The sequence below is a fragment of the Calidris pugnax genome, unplaced genomic scaffold (assembly GCF_001431845.1).
Source record: "Calidris pugnax isolate Ruff unplaced genomic scaffold, ASM143184v1 scaffold252, whole genome shotgun sequence".
Lineage (NCBI taxonomy): Eukaryota > Metazoa > Chordata > Aves > Charadriiformes > Scolopacidae > Calidris > Calidris pugnax.
Genome location: NW_015091118.1, coordinates 4,179,764 through 4,204,335, shown reverse-complemented (window position 1 = coordinate 4,204,335; position 24,572 = coordinate 4,179,764). Strand labels below are relative to the sequence as shown.

The window sequence follows — 24,572 nt, the reverse complement described above, 5'->3', positions numbered from 1 at the left end:
AATGTACAGATGCACACCAATGTGTCTTAAAGGTACTGCTACAGTGGTGACAGGCTGTTTTGTTTGCACAGCGTGTGATTATCCCAGTGCTGAGGTTCACTTCCCATTATATCTAATGCATTTTGGGATCACTGGCAAATTGGGAAAGCAGAGGAGGGCATGAAGCTTTATCCACCACAAAGCTTGCACCGTGACTGTGCAAGCCACGGCTCTGTGATGCATGCCTTCACTAGACTGCATAAAATAAACAGAGTGGGACTGGATCAGCATCAGAGACCAAGGGTAAGCCGTGAGAGTATGGAAATTATAGTGTGGATTCACAAAGCAGCATTTCTGCCCATTGCAAGAGGTATAAACTAATGCACAGACACACAGATATGGACCATGATGGTGCCTGGGGAGTGGGAGGCATGGAGAGGGAAAACAGTAAAAAAATTGAAGTCCTTATTCACCTTGGTCATCAAACTTATGGGGAGCTATGCACTTAAAATCGCTTTGATAGTTTCCAGAAAATAACTTCTTTTTTTCCTTCCCCCACCCCCCCCCCACTTCTTATGTACTGTAAAACTGATCAAGTGCCTGTTTAAGTGGCAGGCACCTTCCTCCCCAGAGATGGCAGCATTTTAATGATTTGTCAAGTGATCCACATTGAAATACACATTATTTATTACATACTCTGCATTTCAACAGCCACTTCCATCTGGAGATGGAAGGCGGTGGGTTAGAGATGCTAATGAATAAAGAGGTCATTATTGATTCACAATTTCTTCTATTAAAGCAGTTAAGAATGTTTCTAATTTTTGTCAGCTGTCCTTCAAAATCCCCGAGAGTCAACTGTAATTTTAATATTACAGTCTCTCCTTTACTAGAGGGGAGTGGATTTCCCTTGCAACAAAAGAAAGTTAGATTATATATGGGAATACTGATTATACAGAGCTCTGTTAAACCTACAAGCTACGGAAAAGGAAAATGGAACTCCTTTATGTTCTTAAAAATTTAACTGTCTTGGGAGCTACTTGAAACAAAATCAGGTAAAATGAAATGGAACTTAAGTGCCATTTAAAATAGATATTAGTTCTTCAATCCTTACAATACTATTGAGAAGCAAGTGACTATTATTATCCCCATCCTTTGCCCAGGAAAACACTCCCTTGCAATGACTCATGAAAGCCAAATGAGAAGTGGCAAATCTGGGGGAGGCGTTTCAGGTTTATTTTTGAGTCACCCCTATTTTTATTAGGTCACCTTAAAATGCCACCTTCCTATGCAGAAAACTTCCAGCTCCAGCAGGGTGACTTCTAGTAGATGTTACTTAAAAAGAGGGGACAATCTTTTCCTTTAATAATGGACAAATGTTACACTGACATGAACACCAGCATCATAGAAAACCTGATCCTACAAACATATGTGAAGTTGAGTAAGCCGAATGCCACCAGATCGTTAATATGATGAAAGTTACTCAAATTCATTTAACGGCTGCCAAACTTAGGCATAAAATCTTGGTACTACTGGCAAATTTCCCATTGACTTCAAAAGGGCCAGCACTCTGCTCCTCAAAGCTGTAAGCTTTAGCCAGCCAGTAGCGCGTCTTTCACCCAAAATCTAGTGTTATTCTACTGAAGCGACTCAAAGACTCACAGTGTATGTGTAATTTAATACTTTCTTCATATTTATTTCCAAACGAAAGATATGGGAAGAATGAACTCTGTTGCATAAAGATCCTTTATTACCGTGTAGGTGCCTGGGGTGTTAAGCTGTGACAATAACCATTGTGTAAAATCAAAGACAGCCTTTAAAAAGTTTCCCAACACATCTCAAAAGGTGCCGAATGAAAATGTTTGCTATTTGTTTGCTGCTAAGTAGGGATTCTTCTTTGCCGAGGACTGTGCAAGGTTACTGACTAAACCACTTTTCATAGACAAACATTAGTTACAAGTCTTTTTTCCACGCTCATAAAGCAAACATGCAGCAAAGCAGTCTCTGCCCGGTTATCCTTGAAAGCTCATATCTTTTCCAGCGCGTCGCAGGCTCCAGAAAGGCAGGAACTTGCCTCCTTCTGCTTCCATTGTGCAGAGCCTAATTTATAGTCTGAACAAGCGCCTCGCTATAAAAGATTTGCTTCTCCTTGCTCACTTCCTATTTCCCACAGTTAAAGCAAATTTCAAATAAAGGATTCACGGGCCTCCAAGCTTACAAATTAGGCAAAGTAACACTCAGAGCATTAGCAAAGACTTTGTATTCAAAATGGTAAGTGAAAGGCCTAGAGAAATACAATCAAATCAAAGCAGGACAAAACCTAATGCAGGAAGTCTCTCCAAAGCTGTTTTTAATGTTGCCCATCACAAATACCTTTGGTTTAGGCACGAACGTATTTGAGTGAAAACTGGCTAAATGCCAGGCGCTGCTTTAGAGACATTTGAAGCTGGAAGAATCTGCTTGGCTAATTGCTTGGTCTGGGCACAGTGTTGTAGTACAACCTATTAAGTGCCTGAATTGCTTAAACTCAGGTTACGCTTTTGTATGGGTTTTGAAAACCTATTTTGATTTAATATTGCTTTCAATAGTGTTACTACGCAGCTTTATTTGCTACTTCCTGACAAGTTTTTCTCTCTTCCAAACCTCAGCCTGAACATAAAAATGCGAACAGTTTTCCTACCAACCTCAGTGGCCTGTTATTTATACTTTACCATGTGTTAGGTTAAAATGGGGGGGGGAAAGTCTTTGTTTCACAGGCAAGGCACTGCTGAGATTGCTGGCTGGGACAGAAAAAAAAAAAATCAAGGATTGGGATGGGTCTAGTTTGGAGGAAATGTTCAACTCAGCAAAACTGAAAAATTGAATTGAAACACCATGTCTTCTTGCCCATTCGGGAAGAACCTCTTCTGGTAGACTCTAATGTCTTATCTACATTTTGGCCACGGTCCTCTAAGAAGAGCTTTTCACCGTTCAGTTAAGAGAACCACCCTCACTCGGGGTGATTGATCAGCTCCTCTTTGTTAAGAAACAATCTTATGAAGGAAAGGTGTTCTCTGAAAGGTGATACCAAGTTTGACATCCTGAAACTCGCAGCTAGAGATTAATCCTGAGCAGAAAAATAAATAAAAGTCTAGAACCTTCTGCAAGGAGCGACAGAAAGAAACAATGAGTGGTAATTTCTCCCGTCTGCTCTTCCAACTTGCTTGATTCAGCTGAAAGTACTACAAGCAACCAAGTACTGATCTACAAAAACTTTTCAGGGGGACTGCATATTCCTCTCTGAGTGTCCAGTCAACGGGGAAAAAATGAGATGGTTTTGCAACAAGTGAAACTGAGGCACTTTTTGCCTCCTAGCTTGGAAGCATCAGCCTTCACACTTTAAAGCATCTTTTTTATAGTGGTTAGGATGATGAGAAACAAGGAGAAGGCAAGAAAATAAGGAAGAGATAAAACCATCTTTTTCATATAAAATCATGACTCCAGGAGTCTGTTCTTAAAAAAAAAATAGTTATCTGCTGGTACAAAAGTCTCAATAAAAGGGAAAAACTATCATCACTTACATGATGGTCCCACATTGTACTGTACTTCTGTGGGTATTTTAGCAAAACTCAACAGTATGCACTGCAAGGAAATAAATAAATGCTATTCCTATGTTGTGCTTGGATGTAAAGGATCTGAGTTGCTCAGTAAAAAAAAAAAGAGGATTTGGGATAAACCTGACTCATGACCAAGAGAACCTCTAACGTTACACCGCCAAAGCTAGTCAAAATTGTGGCAGGAGTAGGCATTTAGCTGCCATTACACTGATTTCTTGCTAGGAGAGCCCTCTCTATGCTCCAGTGAGGGCAAAAGGCCCTTTCCCAGCCCAAAGGGAGGTGGTGGCAGTGGCGAGGAGCAGGGTCACCACATGGAGCTGCTGCCTGGGCTGTCCCCAGCACAGGGGATGCTGAAGCCCCGTCCCCTCCCCAAGGCCATCAGCTCTCCTGGCAGCTGCAGGAATCGCGTTTCGCGGGGATTTAGAGCCAACGTATGCCTTCAGCCTCTAATAAATTACCGTGTGGCCTTCAGCAATGATGAATTAAGCTAAGGGAAAAAAACCAAAGCTCTCCCTGGCTAAGTCAGGAGACTTAGCCTTCCTAGAAGTTAATCAACGTGACAGAAGCTTTATACCCACACTCCAAACACATAAATCAAGCGGGTCAACATTTCTTCCTCTTGGCCCCCTCCGTCCCTCCCCATCACGGCGGTGCGGCCGCGATGGCTGGGCCTCAGCCCGACGGGCAGCACGGCCACGGGCAGAAGCTCAGCAAGTCCTGGTGCTTTGGTTCTCACTTTGGAGACCATATTCCTTTTTGAATTCCTGATCATGCCCAAACCAAATCGGCTTTCAGTTAACAGCGGAATTTTGTGATTTTTATTTTTTTTTAATATTCCCTATGTTGGTTTTGTGTCTTTTCCCAACAGCAGAGCACTAATACAACAGATGTAACTTTTAAATCAGAGTGATTTCCTTCCTCTCATGGTACGGTCGTGAACCACGTGCGCAGTAAGGCACAGAGGAAGTGAGCAGTTTGTCGGAGTTTAAGGCGTGCAGGAACACTGCCACAGAAACTTCTGCAACTCCCTGCCAGCGATCGTGTTACCCAAGCAAAAATCTTTGGCATTTTTACGCCACATTTTACCACCTCCAACTGTGTAATAGACAAAAGGCCAGGAAGAGATAAAGGGAAACAGGTGGGGTGGAATAAAAAGTAAGACTGTTCCATTTGGCACAGCAATCATCAGCTGTTTCATAATAAACCACCACACTTTGAGGGGGGGCTTTAGATTATTTTATTGTTATACAAGGGAATGAATTTATACATTTGCTTTCCACCCGCTTCCTCTTCGACCATATCTTCTTTGTAGCTATAGTTAAAAATGCAGGTGGTACTATGTATGTGAGACAAAATGCTCACATTATCATTTTATCAAAACTCAGAACAAGGCCAATGAGAGCCATCAGTAGATGCTTTTTTGACTCTTTCTATGACGTATTTTACTTAAAGTATCAGCTTGATTTCTTTATTATTGTTCTAAAAGGAAATAAATATGAATAAGGTAACTAAAGGCTCCAAGGTACAGTCAAAAATACAGTACGAAAGTTTTGTAAAAGGGAGAGATAATTAGTCAGGCCATAATTCTGGCAGCTTTGAGATAATGATCACTTCTGAAGTCTCTGTTGTGAAGACCAAAAGAAACACATTCTCAGATGTTGTTCAGGCTACAATTAAACAGTATCCACATGGAGAGAAGGAGACGGGGGAAGGGAGGGTCTGACCCACTGATGATTACCCAATGCTATACTATTGCAATCTTAAATGACTATTTTAAATCCTTAAATAGGTCAAATCACTGTTACAACGAATGCTGAGGCTTCTTTTAGAATGCAACAGCTTTACTGAAATATGTTTTTACCATATGTTTTAATTAAAAATGTAGGGTTTTCATCAAAATAGGTTTTGAGGACTGCCATAGGGGTCAATTTATTAAATCAAAAGTGGGAAAAACAGTAAACATAATATCCATGAGAAGAGAAATTACTTGTTTCCAGCATGTTTGATATTCCCTCCACTTTTCAACATTTGTTTGGCTGAAATGTTCGCAAGAAAAAAAAAAAAAAGTTGTGTTAGGGATTCAACACCACATTTCTTAAATGTTGATTGAGAGTGTGGCCAAGGTCAAAAAACAAGGCAAACCAAAAAACTACTCAAGGGCTGAAGAAAATGCCTTATGGAAAGGGAACATAAAGAGGTCAGTCATTCTCCTTCGCTTGTCTACCCGAGGCTGGGAGGTGATTTGACTATTCTGAGTAAGTGCCTTCCTGGGGAGAAAATACTGGTTTTTAAAGAGCTCTTTAATTGAGCAGAGAAAGGCATAACAGGGAATACAGGCCAGATATAATCAAGTTAAAAATAAGGGATGTATTTAGCAGAGATGCAATTAATTACTGAAACTAAGAGGGAAAATAGCGGATTTCCTGCCACCTAACTTACTATCAACTGATGTTTTCTAATCAAAGGGGATTATCAGGAGAAATTATCAGATAGGGATACGCAGAGATTTTAGGGCTGGTTATTCAGACTGAGAAAGCACTCAATGATTTAAGTCACTTAGGAGAGTTGGTGTTGTGTCTCAGTGAATACAGATTTACATCTGAACCACTTGAGCAAAAAGGCAAGGTAAAACTGAAGCATCTGCGTGTGCATGCATATATGTAAATAGAAAAAAAATGTTCAGGCCTTCCTTCCGCATTATAAAGAGGCAAATAATATCACAAACCTATTTTTTTCCCCTTTATAAACAACATTTAATGGGATTTGAGGCTGCACACAGGTATGCATTTTTTCCTATGTAGGCTGTATCCAGGCTGTAGGCACACTTCACACTTGGGCAGTAATTCACAGGTAGGATTTCAGGCTCTAGCTAACCCATACCCCACAGCTCCACCTCGTACTGAAGGATTTTGCTCTTTGGAGTCTCCTTGGTGCCACCTGGACCACAGAGTCCGTGTCCCTGTGCCATAATCTATATGATTCTATGATTCTATGATTCTATAACCCTGGCCGTGTCCCAGCTCTTGACTGGCTCCCACCAAACAGATACCCAGGCTCTGCTTCAGGGTCTCTCCAACAAGGATGTGTCAGAACAACCATTATCCCAATCCTTTATGTTTATCCAACCTGACTTTTTAATTGCTGAAAGGCACTGACCCTGATAAGCAGTCCTGGTTTTAAAGGGTTCACTGGGGCTATTCCCCAGAAGACAATGTAATCACAGGCAGTGACACTAAAGGAGAGATCCTTTGAATTTTAAGTTTCGCATCTGAAAAATTTCTTCTCTGAACAATTGATCCCGTGTCCCACATTTGGGTCTTGGGAAGATGAGAGGTATAAACTCCATTTAATACAATCAATAGCAATATTCCCCAACACCACAGAAGCACTATTGTATTTTGGACCATTACGGGGTGATACAATTGTCAAAATGTAAGCTCGGCCGCCTGTGACAGGGACTCCCTCAGCTGGAGGAAGGAGAATTACTTTCGTGTGAGCACGAGGAGGACAAAAGGAGACATAACGCTTTGAAACCTTGAACAGCCAATTCTATACAACCAGACGGAAAGGCTCTGAAAAATATCCCCTCCATTAGTTAACAGTGGTCTCAAAGGACGAGGTTTTATTTGAATGGTAAAATTATTAATTTTTATATCATATACATTCCACTAACAAATGAAAAACTTGCCAAGAAAGGAATGTGATATTCTACCTGAGTCGTGGCAATGTTTGTTCCATCGGTGACCTCCACAGTCATATTATACATTGACCTCTGCTCTGCATCCAAGGGCTTTGCAATGACAATAGTGCCCACTCCCTTCTCCGCGTCGAAAGAACTATCGTAATTCCCTCCTAATTGTTGCACAAAAATACAATTAAATTAGCCATCTCTGGAAAATTTCCATTAAAAATGTTCCTAGAAGTGGGCATGTCTGTTTACTGGCATCCATCTTAACGGCTTGCCTTAGCATACACAGTACATCTACTGATACTTCTTTGTTCATAACTCATTTATATTTCAAAGCACAGTTTGTATATTGGAAAGCAGATATCATTAAAATGCACTGCAAGAAAAAAAAATCTAGCAGTATATTTAAGTGAACCATAACTGAGTCTATAAAAAGAATCAAATGGCTATAAGCCCATAAGATGTGTGCCCTTGCAGTTTGGATAATGAACAAGCACAATTATCTTTTTTTTTTTTTTTGTATAAAAATAATCTTATGAGGGTTTTATTCTGCAAATTTTATTTTCAGGAAATTCTCACTGATGCTCGTGGGTGCAAAGACCGTCAACTGCGTCTTTAAAAATTACAATTATAATCAATTTTAAAAATGCAAATAGAGATTTGTTATGTTAATTTCAAGGACAATGATAATTACTGGCAGCAAAGGTCAAATTCTACTAGTCTTTTAGGAATTATTTAAATAGATTTGACAGGATACACATCATAAATTTCTTTCCATTAAAAAACACCTCACAAAGCACTCTTCTGAAACTAATATCCCCTTATCCTGTCACACACTGAGTGATGCAGCAGTGGGAAAACCCTCCTGAGTCTCAGGTGAAAGAAAAAAAAGGAAAAAAATCTATTAAAAAGTAAGCAAAAGCCATAAATAATTTGAGATTAAAGGGTTACAGGGTTTCTCAGCCACAGCTATAGTTTATAAATTAGAACCACTCATTAAGTTCAGAAGTGAAGCACACACTCCCTGCTGCTAAGTTGCTTCTTACTCACTCATCTATAAAGTGGAATTTATTGTAAGTTGAGTGTGAATTTTTTGGAGGCTGGGGACAGGAAGAGGTGGAACACAACACTGCTGACTAATGAACTCTTAAGGTATATTCATCACATAGCAATGCAATACCACTGCCTACAGTCTCTGACAACTCAGTTCTACAGAGCGGAAAAGGCTTTCAAAGCCCACTGGTTCCAAAAGCTGTGTAAGAGCTGCTCGGACCTCTTGGGATTAGATCCACAGGTAGAAGAACATCCATTCCACTGACAGCTTTCCAGCAATATATATAGAGAGATATATATTTGGATGGCTGGTGTATTACCAGGAAATGTCTCTTATTTCAGGGCTGGGGATGGAGAATTGAAGAGGACAGTCTTCCCTGCTCTACCATCATGTCCTGCATCTGCACGGTTTGCCGACCAACAACCAGCACTATTCTCAGAAACAGTCATGCATCTGGTGAGAGGAAACAGGTTCTGACATTCCAAGAAGCTGAAGATTAGGAGGAATCACACTGAAATCACAGCCCCTGAATTCCTTAACAAGAAGAAACCCTCGTTTCTCTCTACCTCTTGCACAGGTTATTGCAAAAAAAGTGTAAGCTAGAATAAGCCATCACTCAGTCCATATCTACCTTGGAGGCTATTCAGGGAGGGTGAGAAGAAAGGGGAGGAGGAATAAGAGCACAGATGACCTGCGTAAAGGAAAGGCAGAATTGGTGAACTTCTTCCCACTGAAATGATCCAAACATGGTCATTTCAGATGTGCCATCAGACTTCCCTATGCTGAATACACATATATACAAATACATAGCTCTGAGCCTAATAGATGCAGTTGTGCTTCTTCAGGAAAACACTGGCACTGGATCTGCTGTGATTTATGGTAGATAGAAGCATTGCTTATTCCCTAACCTCCTTCTGCAAGCCCAAAGTGCATTTTTTTTGCAATTAATATATATATATATATATATATTTAAGACTGTTTGACACTAGGAAAATGTCCTTGACGTTTAAGCAATACCAAGATATTTGGACATTGATCATATCTTCAGTGTTTGGCTTGGTTTTTTTTAAATAAAAGCTAATCTGGAAGAAAAAGATGCCATCTCCCAATTAATGTTTTAAATTGATTTACTTGAGAAAAATCGTACCATGAAAACCAACTCTGAAAAAAAGCCCCTTTGAAGAAGAAAGTTTGAGATTCCTGCAAGGAAATCTCCGCTGAAATGAAGCTAGCCTTGGGACAGTAGGCACTTTACAAAGAGAATGTTTCATACTGATAACCATGAAAACAAAATGAAAGCCTATACTTCAAGATGCTTAATAACCATCTTAATAAGCAATCAAAAATTATATGCTATCAACTGGAATGAACTTCCAAAGAAATCCTGCCTTTAAAACTTCCAAGATGCAACATGGAAGTATTAGCAATAAAGGTTTTAAATGCCCTTCCTCTGTTAGCTTAGAGCTGGGTTTGCAGGGCACTACACAGTGTATTGCAAATACACCAACTTCTTCAAGCCATTTTCATTAAGTGCAGTTTATTATTTCCCTAAAATAAGAATTGAAGACATCATGAGGTTTTTTTTTATAGTATTCATATCTTCCAAAATGGTCTAGTGACAAATAAATAAATCTTGGTTGCCATCTACCCTATTCTAACCTACACTTGTAACTAACCAGGCAACACACTTTATTTTACATTGTTTCGTTTTCTATTAAACAAGGGAGAAATGGCATCAAAGATTGAAACACAGACGGATCAGAGAACATCCTGCTGTGAGATTTGTGATTATAATCTCTGTTGGAGTGAAAACATGATTTAGTCCTTATCCAGTCTGGTCCATTTTAACAGGTCATGGTCAACTGTTGACAATGAAGATCCAATCAGATGGCTGAATTTCTGGGAACGTTGCCTGAGATATTGGGTCCTGCCTCTCATCCGGAATACTGGAAGCAGTCTGGAAATGCTGTCTACTGCTCCTCAGCCTTCACACACCCTCAAAAGAGCTCCTCATATGATGAACACTTCTAAAGTTGCACTTAAGCACTGAAGAATAATTAATAATTAGGTGTAAATGCTAAACTGTAAGAGTCTCATGGAAGTGTTAAATCTGTGCAAGGCCTACTATGAAGCACCCAACACAATTATCGTTGGAAGGTGGGTATTGGAGGGGCATGGAGAGTGACAGAGCAGTCATGGAAAAACAAACAGGACTTTTCTCTTAAAAACTGCAGTTGAACTATTCTGGGAACCCCATGTGAAACCACTTCCTCCTGAAGGTGCCCATGTTGAGGTCAGAGGGCTGATCCCGTAGGAGGTGGCAGCTGAGGAGGTGGCAGCTTCACACATTTTTGGGGTACGTGAGGCCCATTTTCAAAAGTGTGCTGCCGGGTAACTCCCCAGCCTTTTGAAGTGAGCTCATCTGCAGTGTCGCAAGCTCCCCCAGTATCAGTTTTACCAATGTTACTGTTGGCCATTTAACATTTTCTTTGATCACAATCTTGGGATGAAAGGGGGCTAAGGATGATGAAATTTTGTTCAGCTGCTCCATTTTATTAATGTGAATTTTTATTACTTATTCCATTTTCCAACATATGGCACATGATTTCTTTTTATTGTCTACTAAAATCTGCTTTCAGATACGAGATATGTAGAAGCTGTCTTTGCTAATGTGCTTGCAATTGCATTAGGAAAGAAATATTTCAAATTAAGATAATACAGTGAGAGTTCCTGAAGCACTTTGGGAAAATCAACAATAAAGAAGGCAAGTTGATTGAACTGGCAAGTTGGCCAGGCAGGTTGGCCTGAGAAAGCATTTTTACACTGAATGACCTCAGAAAAATGTGGATTAGCCATTGTTTGTAATACCATTGCAGGCTGAGATGTAATGCTGATACATCTTCAATACAGACTGAAGACTTCCCTTAAAATACTCTGATTAAACTGAAGCACTTAAGAGTGGGATTTCCTGAAAAGTCCACATCTCCTTGTAATCCCATTTTTGGATTAGAAGATTTATCATGTTTGGATGATATAAATTCATCCAGAAAGTGATTTTTCTCTCTAACTGACTGTTAAGATTCCCAAACACATCTGGTGCAGAAAGTTATGTCTGCACTTTTGACACCTACAGTTAAATTAAATAATTTCCACCCTTACTTTCTTGAGATTGATCTTTATGCTACTGCAAAGACCTGGAAGCATTTTATTTCAACTACTGGGAGTTTTTTATGTTTTATGAAAGAGTGTTGTAGTTTATATAGGATTTCCCAGTATAACTCTCGCCAATTCCAGCTGCTATCAAACTTGGGATGGCTGCAGAAACAGCTCCTGGTACAAAAGATCTTATTGGCTCTCACTGCAGCTTCATGAGAATATTCCAGCACAGCCTTAATTTTTAATTTAACAGATGGTATAGTAGGGTCAAGAAGGAGATCTCAGGAAATTGAACTGAGACATCCATGAGCCAACAGACTACGTTGTATTCTTGGTATAGAGTAACCTTGGTTACATTTTCTGGCTGCATCTAGAGTGTTACCTTGGTTCTTAGCTTTTTTCTTGGCTTCATAGTGACTATGAAAATATTTTTCTTCTGACAAAAGTCCCGCATGCTTTGGAAAGAAATAATTTCCCTTTTAATAAAAAAGATAGCTTAAAACCAAAAAAAAAAACCCCACCCCACTGAACCTTACATGACTAATGGGAGAGGATCTTCTGATGTAAGGCTTACCACTCATTTGGTGCAAGGGAGAGGTGAAGAAAAGCCTCCTGAACTGTTAAAAGGTATTTCTAGAGCTCAGCTGGAGAATTTGCCTAAGGCAAGGTAAAATGCAGATCTGGCATTCCCACAATGTGGGTTCTGCAAAACTCTGTCCCTTTCCATCCCTTTTGAATCCAGTGTGGGTTTTTAAATTTTTTTTTAATTTTCAAAAATATTCTACTCGTATTTTGATTATTGCATTTGCTGCAAGGAATGAAGGTTTTTTGTAGTTCTTTTCCTAGGCGGGGCTCCTTTTCGGGAAGAGGCCGAGCTTCCCTATGTTCCTGTCAGCTGCTGATACGCAGTTCAAGATAGGATTATGCTGCTCTTAGAAATTATTTTCTCCTCTAAGAAGAAAACATATCAGCAAATCTGGAGGACGTGTAGGCAAATTAGCCACATTGGAGAGCCTTTTCCCCTTTTCCAGTGGAATGATCCAGAAGAGTGGGATTGAGTACACATCTCAGGAATATCTTGACGACTGTGGAGAATCAGACTAAGATGTAAAGATGGATCACACTGAACTCTGGAATCCCCAAACCAAATACAGCTAAAACCTGGCAAGAGGCTTCCTTCACTGGTAGATAGCAAAGAACATACATGCTCCATGTTCTCAATAAAGCCAGGACAGACTGAGATCTTCACACAAGTCTCATTTGGCCTACCATGCCATGACGGACGAGTGGAGAGAAGAGAAATACAGGAGATGATCTAATTTAGAGAATAGTCCTCTAAAACACATTTTCTCAGGACAGAGAAGAGTCTTACTTGTCTTGTCCCAAAGTAAGCTAACAACACCAAGGACAGTGATGATAAATTGGGTCAATTGTTACAATTCTCATACTGCTCAGAGTGGAAAATCAGAAGAAAATGCAGAAAACTAATTCACCCTGAAACTCAAATGTGAATCTAAAGTGCCTTTAGGATTTTCAGGAAAACTAGCAAAGTCAAAATTTCCAATTTTTCTGTTTTCAAAGAAGATGAAATAAACTTAGTGATTGCCTCAAGAAATACAAATTCAACTATGGACTTTTGATAATCATAACATAATGAATATTAGTAATATAACATGCAAATAATTATTCTTTTATGTACTATATCACGCTAAGAAGAAGAAAATAATGCAGACTGAATTTTCAGATAAAACTATTATAAGGAGAGTTAAAGCCTTGGGGTTGCTGCTAAGAAGCTGAAGGTAAGGGCATAAGAAGCAGAAAAGAAATCAGAATCATATTTTAGTTTTCAGAGAAGATAATTCAAAGGAGACTAGGGAGCTGCATGTTTTTGACATCAATGAAAATTTGCAGCACTGTGAATTAAACAGACAAATAATTAAAAATAATAGATATTTAAATTATTGCCATTTAAGCACCCTTGACAAAAAGTTCTGATGAGCTTATAAAGTTTGGCTGCTCTTATAAAGGCAGGGGCTGGGGGAAGAAGGAAAGATAGAAGGAGGCCTTTTTTGAGAATCAGAGAGATGTTGTGCAACATGCTACTTAAGCAAACACTAGCACCATGCAGCTTAGCTCCAGTGTCAAAGTGGTCATCACACCATTCCCACCACTAACAAAGGAAGAGACAGAGACGGCTCAATTTTCCTTGGAGAAATAAAGATCTCTGACTGATTTTGGAGTTCCCATTGAAATTTTTTTTTCTCATAAATGACTGAATAAATTTTACACACTGAAACAACCTACATTCACGTCTTTCACATTGTGGGATCTGCATGAACTGAGAATGGCGTTGAATGCAGTCTGAAAACAGAAACCAGGTATGACATCTCAACCATTCCCAATTAAACAAATAAAAAGCCAAGCAAGCATCCTGTCCCTTTTAGTCCATGGAGGGAAGATGATCTCCCTGTGTGCAAAGTGCCTTCCTCTCTTGGAGCTGACTAACTCAAGAACTTAAACAGTCTTTTAAAGTGTATATAATTTAGGTACAGACTAGATGCTGAAGTCAGGCAGACAGAATACTACGTAGACAAACTCATCTGCCCTCCCTCCTTTTTTTTTAACTGGGACAAAGTGCATGTAATGCATTAAAAAAGAGGTCTCTGGAATTCCAATGCCCATTTAGTTTGAAAAGGTCATAAACATAAAGGTCAAGCTACAAACTCTATATTAAACCATTCTTCTACATAAGCCTTCAGGGCTTTTGTTGACATTACTGTGAACTGTGCACGGAGGTCCAAAATCACAAAATACCAGATGGAGCAGGATCAGGTCTAGGTTTTATAGTAGCACGGAAACTATTTCTTGCATCAGCAGTCCCCATACAGCTTTCCATACACGACAGCTGACTTCTTCTAATAACCCGTGTCTCTCATTGCGCTTTTCAGCACTAGACCTCAATTTTCCCCTAAAAGAAAAGTATCAACATCTTTTTTTTCCACATGATGGTATTGAGGAACAAGGAGAGGAAAGTGGTTTTGATACTGACACTGACTAAAGGCAGCAAAGATAATCTAAATATGCAGTGCTCTGTCGTAAACCTCCCGGGGTGGGTTTTGTCTTTACATCTTGTATGCAGAGCGCCTGGAAGAACAGGGTCTTCTGCATGCCCAGGGTTGTTGGCTATTCCTAATGCAGAAATGGGTGCTGTTTCTGGTGCTATTATTTACAACAGCAGTAATAATTAATGACAACATTCATAAGGTAACAGTACCGGGCTGGATGGTCAAGGTCACTGATTTCTCATTAAGTCTAGGGAAGCTTGGTCTCCATGACCCTCTGCAGTGATGTAGCATCTTGCAGCATCAGAAGCTACAGCCTATAGGGGAACCGTTAGGGTTGTTTAAATAGCAAAAATCTTCTTCTAAACCATTTGAATTATTTTTGCCACAAAGGTCACGTTAAATGACAAATTAAAGGCTTAAATTTCATACTGCTCTCCCTATCATCTCTGTTTGGAAGGCAAAAAATGAAATATTATTATAAGGTGTTGCTAGATTGCAGGTGACTCTAATAATGTAAAAGAATGCAGCGGAAGAGCATTCAGAACTGCTCAGTTCTTAACACAGGCAGCATTTTAATGAGAGTCAGTGAATTCGCCAAGGAAAGGACCAAAAGGCTGCAAAAGGCAGAGGAGTCCAGCAAAAAGTTCAAATGGAAAAAAATATCAATAACATCAATAAAGATGGATTTCTCCTGGGAGGAAAGTTAGGGTCAGTGAGGAAGAGAAAGAGAATGTAAACATTAGCTAATAAATTGCATGTAGCATACTGAAACAAGCAAGGGAATGGGAAGATAACCATAGGAAACATATGCTGTCCTTCCCCAGGGGCTAAGCAGGAACCCTAGAGCATGATAATAGCTTTGGGTTTAATTTTAATGTGGTTGGCACATCAGAAATTGTGCTACAAATTCAAAGAGGAAATGTTGCCTCTGTCTTTCCTCTGCACAAATTGGCAATAAAAGGTGAATGAAAATGACTCTGACAGACCCTTTCTCTTGTGGTCCTTGTCCTTCCTGTTGGCTAAACCCATCCACAAAGAGCTTTGCTGAAATGAGAGCCAGACTCAATCCCTGCAAATAAAGACTGCTGATGCACCCTCTCCACTAAGTGTGGCAAAGGCTTTTTGTTTCTCTAATCTTTCATATAGTATTTGCTTTATGACCCTTCATTTAAATAACACCCCTTTGTGCAGACACGGTGGTTTACATCCAAAGGTATACAAACATTTCATACAAGTATCTGCAATCATTATGTAGCACAATAACTTTGCAGGGTGGTTGTGCTGTTGGGGAAAGTCTCATTGTGGAGATGTTAAACGAGTTATTTTAAATAACACAACTGAATCAGCAACAGAAGCAGGAAAGCAATGCTTAGGAACATTTGATTCCTGTTTCTCCACTGCAACCAAGCGAGACCCTCTACTCCCTATCTTTTTGGCAGCTACATCCTTAGTTGTATTTCCCTGTGATTTTAAGACCATTACTTCTATGGCTTCTCCTCCTCTTTGCTAAAGATATTTCTCCCTCCCTATTTTTATAATCAATTTTATGCAAAGCAATTTTGTGGTTGAAATCTCACATCAAAACACATTTCTCTTTTTCAGCTTGCATTCAAGACAAACTTTTGGTGGCTCCATTTGTAACCCATATGTTGATGCATCCCATTCTGTTTCACAGTTAAATGGATGGCACTGGACTGTGAAAAGTTTGAATTAATTATTTGTGATAAACTGCGGAAAATCCGTGAATAAAATGATAATAATTGGACACAAATACGGTAAAAGCTGTCATAGAAAGAAACGCAGCACATCCATGTGTCGCATCGCATCCTGTCACAGGCACTTATGAAAGATGTAATATAAATTGTCTCAAAGAACTTGCAAAAATAAAAGGCAGCCTGGATAGTTGTATTTTAGCAAATGTGTTTGCACTAAGGGTACCTTCTGTTGAACAGTTCTGCCCACAAGCTGTCTGTAGAATATAGAACATCTCTCGAGCATGCTTGCCACCTTGAAGCAGGGCAGTCGGAAGCAGAAAAAAAAGAACAGAATGCAGAAAAAAAGGTGAAGAAAGAGAGAAATGAGGGACAGCAAGTCTAAGTACCATAAATACATTTAGAAATGAGATTAGCAAAGTATGACAATAGAATTTAAATGACAGACAACATTAAGATTGCAGTAAATAACATAGTATGAAAAAAAACAATTCAGCCATACAGCGCTTTTTTTCAGCTTAGCTAAGGAGTCATAACAAAAGCAGGAATATTACTACTATTGTTATCGCTATACAGAAATAACATTTTCATTTCAGCATTACAAAAGTGGGTTTAATTTGCGAGTGGGGATAGTTCACGGTTAGTTTTCTTGCTCTCACAACCACCACACATCCATTCTGAAGCGGTGCTCTGAAGCATCCTCCTCACACCACCTGGCTCCAGACTTACCCACAATATCAAACCAGAGCGGGATGTTAGATGGCTGCACAGAGACCACCCCCACAATCTCCGTCACTTTGTCGCTCTCCATGACGGTGAAGTTATAAAAGGGTTCATCGAAAGTCAGGGGCACAGGCGAGGGCGCAGGTTTTTTTATCCACTCAATATGGAGGCGTGCAGTTGAAGATTTTTGGGGCCGGCCGTTGTCCACTGCTTTTATCTGGCAGGTACAAAGAAAAGACAACTTAGATTGAGCAACCCAGCTTGGCAGCCCAGGCCCAGTTCCATCGCATGGTGTTGACTGCTTGGAAAATGGCCTTTATAATCCTCTACACAAAATCCCATGAAAAAAGAGGGAGATAAGTACTTCTTTCTCAATTCTCATTTTTTTTCCATTACATTTTGACTTTTTACTGAAAAGTCTGATTTCAAACTGAAATGTTTCATTTTAGAAATGCTGGTGTGAGGCCTCCTGGAGATGCAATTCAAGCACTCCCCACACAGATCCTCCTCTCCAGAACCAGCTTCCCTCTCTGATTTCATCTTCCACCCAGCTCCCTCTTGAAGCAAAGCTGGGAGTTTTATAATGACCCTGTGGGACGTTGTGCACTTGCGAAATGTGGTCACCCAGACCATGTCTGATTGCTTTTAAATGGCATCTCTATTGCAGATTAGATTGATATTCCTTACATTGCATTTTTCAGGATCTTTAATTGAGTTAAGTAAGTTTCAGACCATTTCCCTCATTCTCCAAAACAAATATAATTTAAAAATTTGCTGTCTCTCTTTTCCTTGCTTTCTCCTCTCAGTCATATTCATTAAGAACTGCCCAGCTTGGTGCTAATTCTTTTTATTATAATGTCCTCTCCGGGGATGGGTAGACTTGATATTTGCCTGGCATGCTTTATGGTTTTAGCACAGCAAAGACAAAATGAGCAGCAACAAACTTTAAGAAACTGAAAGGCTTAAGGAAAGGGAGAATATAGGTTACAAAATAGGTGCTGTGTTGAGTAACATAAATGTCAATCAAAGGGTTTTTCTTTTAAAACTAAAGGAAATGTTTCTGGCTATATAGGACCACTGGTGTAAATGTACTGTTACTATGCCTGTTAAAATGGGAAATATTTTCCTGAAATACCATACCCTATTTCTCTGGAAATGTGTTAAGTGGGTTTGGTGCTAACACTTGTCACCCTGCTCTGTTCCAGGTGGGCAGGTCCTTAGTGAAGAGATGCTGAGGGTGTGATGAGCAGTTTCAAGGTAGAAAACCTTCAGCTGTTGCATTATAATAAGGGCCAGATCCCAGACGTGACTTCCAGCTCTGCACAGGGAAAAGCACTTACCCAAAGAGTGGTGTATTCTGATTACTAAGGATTTCTCAATATTTTGACACTTACTCATTTCCCTGTCACAGTTTCCAACTCTATGAAGATATCCCAACAGAGACCCACCACTGTAAGTGACACTTTCGTTTACTACAGGACACTCTTCTATCATCTCTTACATTTTTGGTCAACTCCTGAAGTACAATTTGTTGACTTACTGCTGTAGGTAAAGAGTGCCCACTCAAGACTTGTATTGCTTTACATCAATGCCACCATCTTGTATTCTTTCTTTCTTTGACCGTGTCTATATGGTTTGAATTCTGGCAGAGGTGTTTTTACTGAGATTTCTTTTAAGTGACATTGCTGCCATACTTATACTCTTTAACGTGGTGAGAAGGGTACTAGGACATACTGCACACAGTACTCTTCCTCCTTGAAGCCATCTGACTTGCAAGTTATAAAGATCTTTTGTCATGGTTTGGGACACCTATCCATGAGGGCAAGAAATTGTGTCCACACAATTGGCCCCCTTCAACATGACACAACTTTGTGAGCAGACAAGCCCTTGGCCTTCACCGCTGTGTATTCAAGGCAATGACTTACGCCAACAATTTGCCAGTTGGCTGAACAGTCTGAGAATAGTTCACTCCATGCAATAGCATGAATGCTCTCTTTTCGGCAGCAGTAGTACGTGAATACTTGATTTCTTAACACAGTCATAGATTAAACATAGCCATATATCACTCTTAGATATATAAATATATATACATATATCACTCACATATATACAAGAGGGCCTGTGAGTCAAATCATAGGCTTGTATGTTGATGGAAGAGCACTTACTGTCAAGATGTCGTAACTCCCCGCTGTGAACTGCTTTCTGGAAGAAACCATCCCTGTTTTGGGATCAATAAAAAATTTCCCATCGTCGTTTCCATCCACGATGCTGTACGAGATTTCTGCGTTAGGGCCTTCGTCTTTGTCAAAAGCAAAGGCTCTGTAGATTGGCTCCCCTCTTTTCTTACGGTCCCTCTCTGGCAGCTTGATCTGATAGACTTTCTCTGGAAACTGAGGTTTGTTATCATTCTCATCCAGAACCTGGACCACCACCCAAACGGAGGACTGCTTGGGAGATGTGCCCCCATCCGAGACTGTTACCTGGAAAACAACAGCAGTAGAGGCATTATTCTGAATAGGTACAGTGGGATTTTGTAAATCAGAAAAAAAAACATAAACCAGAAGGAAACAACCCTCTGTCACCAAACCTAACCTGCGGTTTACAAAGCCTCCTGTGCACACAAGACATGCTCACTATAAAAAAGCTCAGATATGCCTGCAATGGCAAATAAAGGAACCAAGAAGATTTTTAAATTTTGAGATGAACATGGAAGACTAGGAACCTATTTCTCAAAATAAAAAATCCTTTTGTCTTAAATTCTGTAAATTTATCTCAGAGACAACTGGAATTAACACATTAAGCAGGATTCCTGCTTTTTTGCAAGCATAACTTAAAGTTTCTTCAGTCACACAATGAATGTGAAAGATGCATTTCCTCTTAAATCCTAAAATAATCTCTGTCATTTTTTTCCCATTAATTATTTGGAATTTCTTAAACAACAAAAGGATTTCTGTCAGTTCTTTTCATTCATTACCTGAGATGTGACAGCTCATTAATTCCAAAACTGCTTTATATGATTGTGAGGGGCACAGAGAGGCAGGTAGCAAAAAAATTTCTGCTGCATTGTATAAAGAGTGCACGGGGCTGCCAGAAACACGCAAGATATAAAATCTTTGAGACAAAAGTTAATTAGTAATTTAGCTGCAACTTAAACAGAATTACTAATAATTTTCAGCTGAAACACTGTGAAAATGAAATAATCCAAGATCAACGAGCACTCAAGAGATTTAATAATATGCCTTCAAAATGCAATCAATATGTTTCAAACTTCTCCCTCAATATTTCGATTGCATTTTTTAAAGAGGCAGAAATAAGGCAGAAAGTTATTTCTGTTTCTATGAAAGAAGTTAAAATTTCACTTTCAGCTACATATGCTAACACGCCAATTCCCACAGTAGCAATTTTTGATGATAGTGAGCCAAGATATTACATACCCTTCCCTGCTCGTACTGATCGCTGCACATCCATTGCTTTGCTGGTTAACTCCTTGATGCTTTATTTTTCCTTAAGCATTTCTGTGTCCCCTTACAAATCATACAGTTCTGATGTCCAGTCCTTAGGCAAAGCAATATTTTCTGGAATAATGTCCCTTGCCACTGTCCCCTCCTTGCAACAAGATATTTAAACCTCGGTTTAATACTGAGATCAGCAGAAAAAGCTCATTTTCCATGAGAAAGGTAAAAGACCTTTTTCATTTCCTGTATTTAACTATACTTTTAAAAATGGATACAGTGGAAGGGAACAGACTGACAGCCTTAGGGAGTGAAACCCCTTATTTACAGAAAAATAAATGGTATGGCAAGATATAGTCAATATATATAGAATGAAAAATCCCCCAAATCTGCCTGTAACTCATTTGGGGAGCGGAGCCTGACCTCCCAGCAACACGTATCAGCCTCAGGCCTCTCTCTCCTAAGACTGTCACCGGGGTTGGCAATTAGCACTTGTTGGGATCACCGCCTCATGATGGGGGACAACTGTCTGCCGAGAGCCTGGTGGGGACCATCCCTGTCCTGCAAAGCCACCACTGTGCCATCTGTCAGTCACTGGCGAGGGGCTGCAGGGAGAGGACCCGCAGCCCACTACCCGTGTACTCAGCCATCTAGTTCCCACTCACTACACTTTCCAAAATAGCATTTATAACACCAAAAGCCGCACACATGGCTGGGAATCTGCCTTTCCACCCGGCGAGAGCGGCACCGCCGGGGACCTCAGCCTCTGCACCCCACTGCTCTGGGAGAACCTCAGAGCTTGTGCAGCAAACGAAAAGCCAACTCTGACAATTCTCTTATTACAAACTTTCAACAATAAATAACTTTTGCCCCACTTAGAGGCTGATCCCCTCTATTTCTGTTCTGCTCCAGCGCAAGTAGCCAAGCTCTCAGCAAGAGCACAGGTTAACAAAGAAAATCCCTTTTCAGGATTTCTGCTGACTCCACAGACAAAATCATCAGTGGTGCCAGGCAGTACAGGCTGTAGTGCGCAGAAACAGACACATTTCTTTATAAAATACCAACAAAACGCTTTTTTTGTAGGGTGATCTTCTTAATGCATAGAAAATACTAGCAAGATTCAGGAATCTCTTGCTTTCTGAACAGAACATAACCCAACTTTTAAAAAAAAGACACTTCCCTCAAGCTCCTGGCAGTGATCTACATAAAAAGGGGGTGGATGGAGAAAAAGTTTACAAATAAAAACAGTAATAACACCTCTGAAAGCCACAGTGGTACGAACAGTCAAGCAACTCTGATGAAAAGCCTACTTATGCCAAGAGACTGTTCGAGAAGTGAAGCTGTCCTCCTGTCTCACCAATACACTGTCCCACAGTTTAAATTACTGCTGGAGCCCTGACTAACATGGTGCCGTGGCAGTAAATACGTGCACGTGTTTGTTTGTTTTTTGTCAGCCCAAACTTGTGGGAAGTTCGTTCCGTAACAGAAAAGCTGCACTGAAAACATTTGCTGACAGCTAATTGAAAATAGCAATGGCTATAACACGAAATGTCAGCTAATTAACAGAAATTAACATGGAAGGCCTGAAGTTAGTAAATTCTACTCTGTCTAAAACTTTACGTCCCTGGAGAGGAAAATGTTATGTACCAGAGAAGGCTTTTTCTCTGGGTGACACTCAAAACTTTTCACAATGACAGGCTCCGGCTCCACTCGAAAAGCTCTGAGTGCCAGACACGGGAGTTGAAGTGTGAGTTAAAGCTCTCTCTTTGCAGGCATGTAAATTAATTAATTAAGCCGCCCTCACACCAGCGATGTGATTATTTCCCTAACTGTAAATCCGAGCCCTGGCTGGCCCCTCTTTTCTGCTCCATCAGCCTGACCCCAGCCTGGCTTTTCAGGTTCCAGCTATAAACAGGGTAAAAGAGCTGGAGAAATTTCCTCTGCCCCTACAGAAAAAATCCCACAACAACACATTAAAACAAAATACCAAATTGTTGCCAGTTCAAAATTGTTCCCAGACAACCCAGCACAGTGGAGACACAAAACACAAGGCAATGGGGAGGACCGCAGAGGTCGTCAGCACACCGCTCCGCAAATACTGTTTCCATCAGGATGCTGTATCACACCAGCCCTTAGGGCCCCTCTAACCAATGCAATTTTGATTCAAACGTTACCACAGTTCTCAGCAAAATCCTTAAACAGCTGGAAATTGCAGTGAAAAGTAACTGGGGAGGGGAGGGATGTTGGGACGTTTGTAGGACAAAGATGCAAAAGCTAATTCACAGCTGGTATCTCTGGAAATGTGAAAGGCAGATGTGCAAGGCATGGGGGAGCTTGCCAGGAGAGAAGATGTAATTCAGGATCAGTGAGGTTCTTTCGTTTAGAAACCTGCAGATGGTATACTTGGGAAAAAAAAAATAAACGCAACCCAAAACCAGTGAAGAGAGGTGATAGAGTTGAATGACAAAGATAATGTCCATATATGCTTGTCAAGATGTGGCATCAAAAACCCAATAAAAGGTGAATCCCACAATAATCAAGATGGATCTGAGGTTCAGATTAAAGCTTGCCCAGAGGAGATGAGGAATGGCTGCTTGGTCAGCACGTGGTTTCCTAAATGCTGAACATTTTCTTCAGTGTTTGTGCTGAGTCTGGTATCCAGACATCAATGGGTACAGACGTGCTGCTTCTTGCCCACGTGCACCCTGAGATGGGCTGGCCAGGTACTACCCCCTGTCCCATGGTTAGATGTTGCTGCTCATGCTGTGTCAACACAGCCTAAACAGAGGATACGACCTCCCAAAGCTGGGATTCGGCCATGAAAGCAGCTGCATATGACTCTCTATCCAACCATACAGAGGGTGGAATATTAGAAAAGGAATGTGATGACATGTTTAATGAAGATTGATGGCCTCAGACAGCAAGAATAATAGGAATTTTATATGCCATTTTCATGGTGAAATCCTAAGCATCACTGCTGTTTTCCCACAACTTACAGGCAGTTCCACTACAATTTTCTTCATAAAATGAGCACTTTCTGTCAGGAGCCTGCATTTATCCATTGGCTTTAATGTTTATGACTTTACTGAACCATGTCAGCCAATATACATATAGGTATTGGTTACCTGGAAATTTCTTTGCTAGAGTACCAACATTCACATGTCTCTTACAATGCTTCTTTCAACTGGATGGACCAGGACAAGACCTTCTGAAATTCCTTCTACTTATATCAGACATGTATTTTTGGAGAAAAATACACAGAAATACTTCGTTTTGCACAGTATGACAAAGTATAATAACAGAATTTTAAAAATCCAAGTAAGGCAACTTCCATTTCTTCTGCAGGATCTATTTCAGTAGGTTTTGTCTGTAGACATTAACACTACTTTTCCTACCGGGCTGAGAGACAGTCTTTCATAATCATGTTTATGTTCAATCCACAGACCAACTACAAAGAGATTTCCATAGCAGTGGACCTTCTCAGTGAAAACCAATGTCAACACTAACTGTTAACATACAACAGTTGGAATGTTAAGAAATTAAAATTTCTTTTTATGACCATGGAGAAGGCATGGAGGAGATGTCTACTGTGAAAGTATTGGCTAAAACACAGTGTCAGTCTAGCAGACCTCAACGCTGGTGATAAAAATCATTTTGCCTTGAGACAGTCACTAGGAATTGGTCTGTGACACTTAACTGAAGTAGGTTTAAGCTCCTGAATTTTTTCAGAACATGAATGCAACTGTAAGGACCACCCTCCTGAATTAAAAGTACAATATTGAGTCTCATTAACAAAAGCTCATGACTTCCAAGATAATTATTAACTCTGCTGGAGACAGTAGCTAGCAGGGATCTCACTTCAACAAGTATAACAAGACAATCAGCAGGTGTTTAATGTGAGTTATCAAGCCCTGAGAAGAACGAGAATCTTCTTCCACATCATTCCTTGGCAGGAGGAAGCACTCAGCCTACCCAATTTTTAAGTTAAGAGGAACTGCCACATTACTGTCATTAGCATTGCAAAATGCTGAAGATGACATATTTGCTTGTTTATTTTCATCCGTGTGATAACTGCTTAATGCAAAAAGAACGAGCTGAGATGCCTGCGTCTCATCTGAGGAGTGTGCATAATGAGGTCTTCAGGTAAAAG

General features: G+C 40.1%; 1 protein-coding gene across 2 annotated transcripts in view; it reads right to left on the bottom strand.

The window, feature by feature from the left end:
• FAT3 (FAT atypical cadherin 3) overlaps positions 1-24,572 on the bottom strand; it is a 430,327-nt gene that overhangs the window by 91,904 nt on the left and 313,851 nt on the right. For both annotated transcript variants that reach the window (XM_014958334.1, XM_014958335.1), the window contains exons 5-7: positions 19,136-19,450; positions 16,977-17,187; positions 7,285-7,424 (exon numbers count right to left, since the gene is read on the bottom strand). In XM_014958334.1, coding sequence (XP_014813820.1) covers positions 7,285-7,424; positions 16,977-17,187; positions 19,136-19,450 — 666 coding nt within the window. The remainder of the gene's footprint in view (positions 1-7,284; positions 7,425-16,976; positions 17,188-19,135; positions 19,451-24,572) is intronic.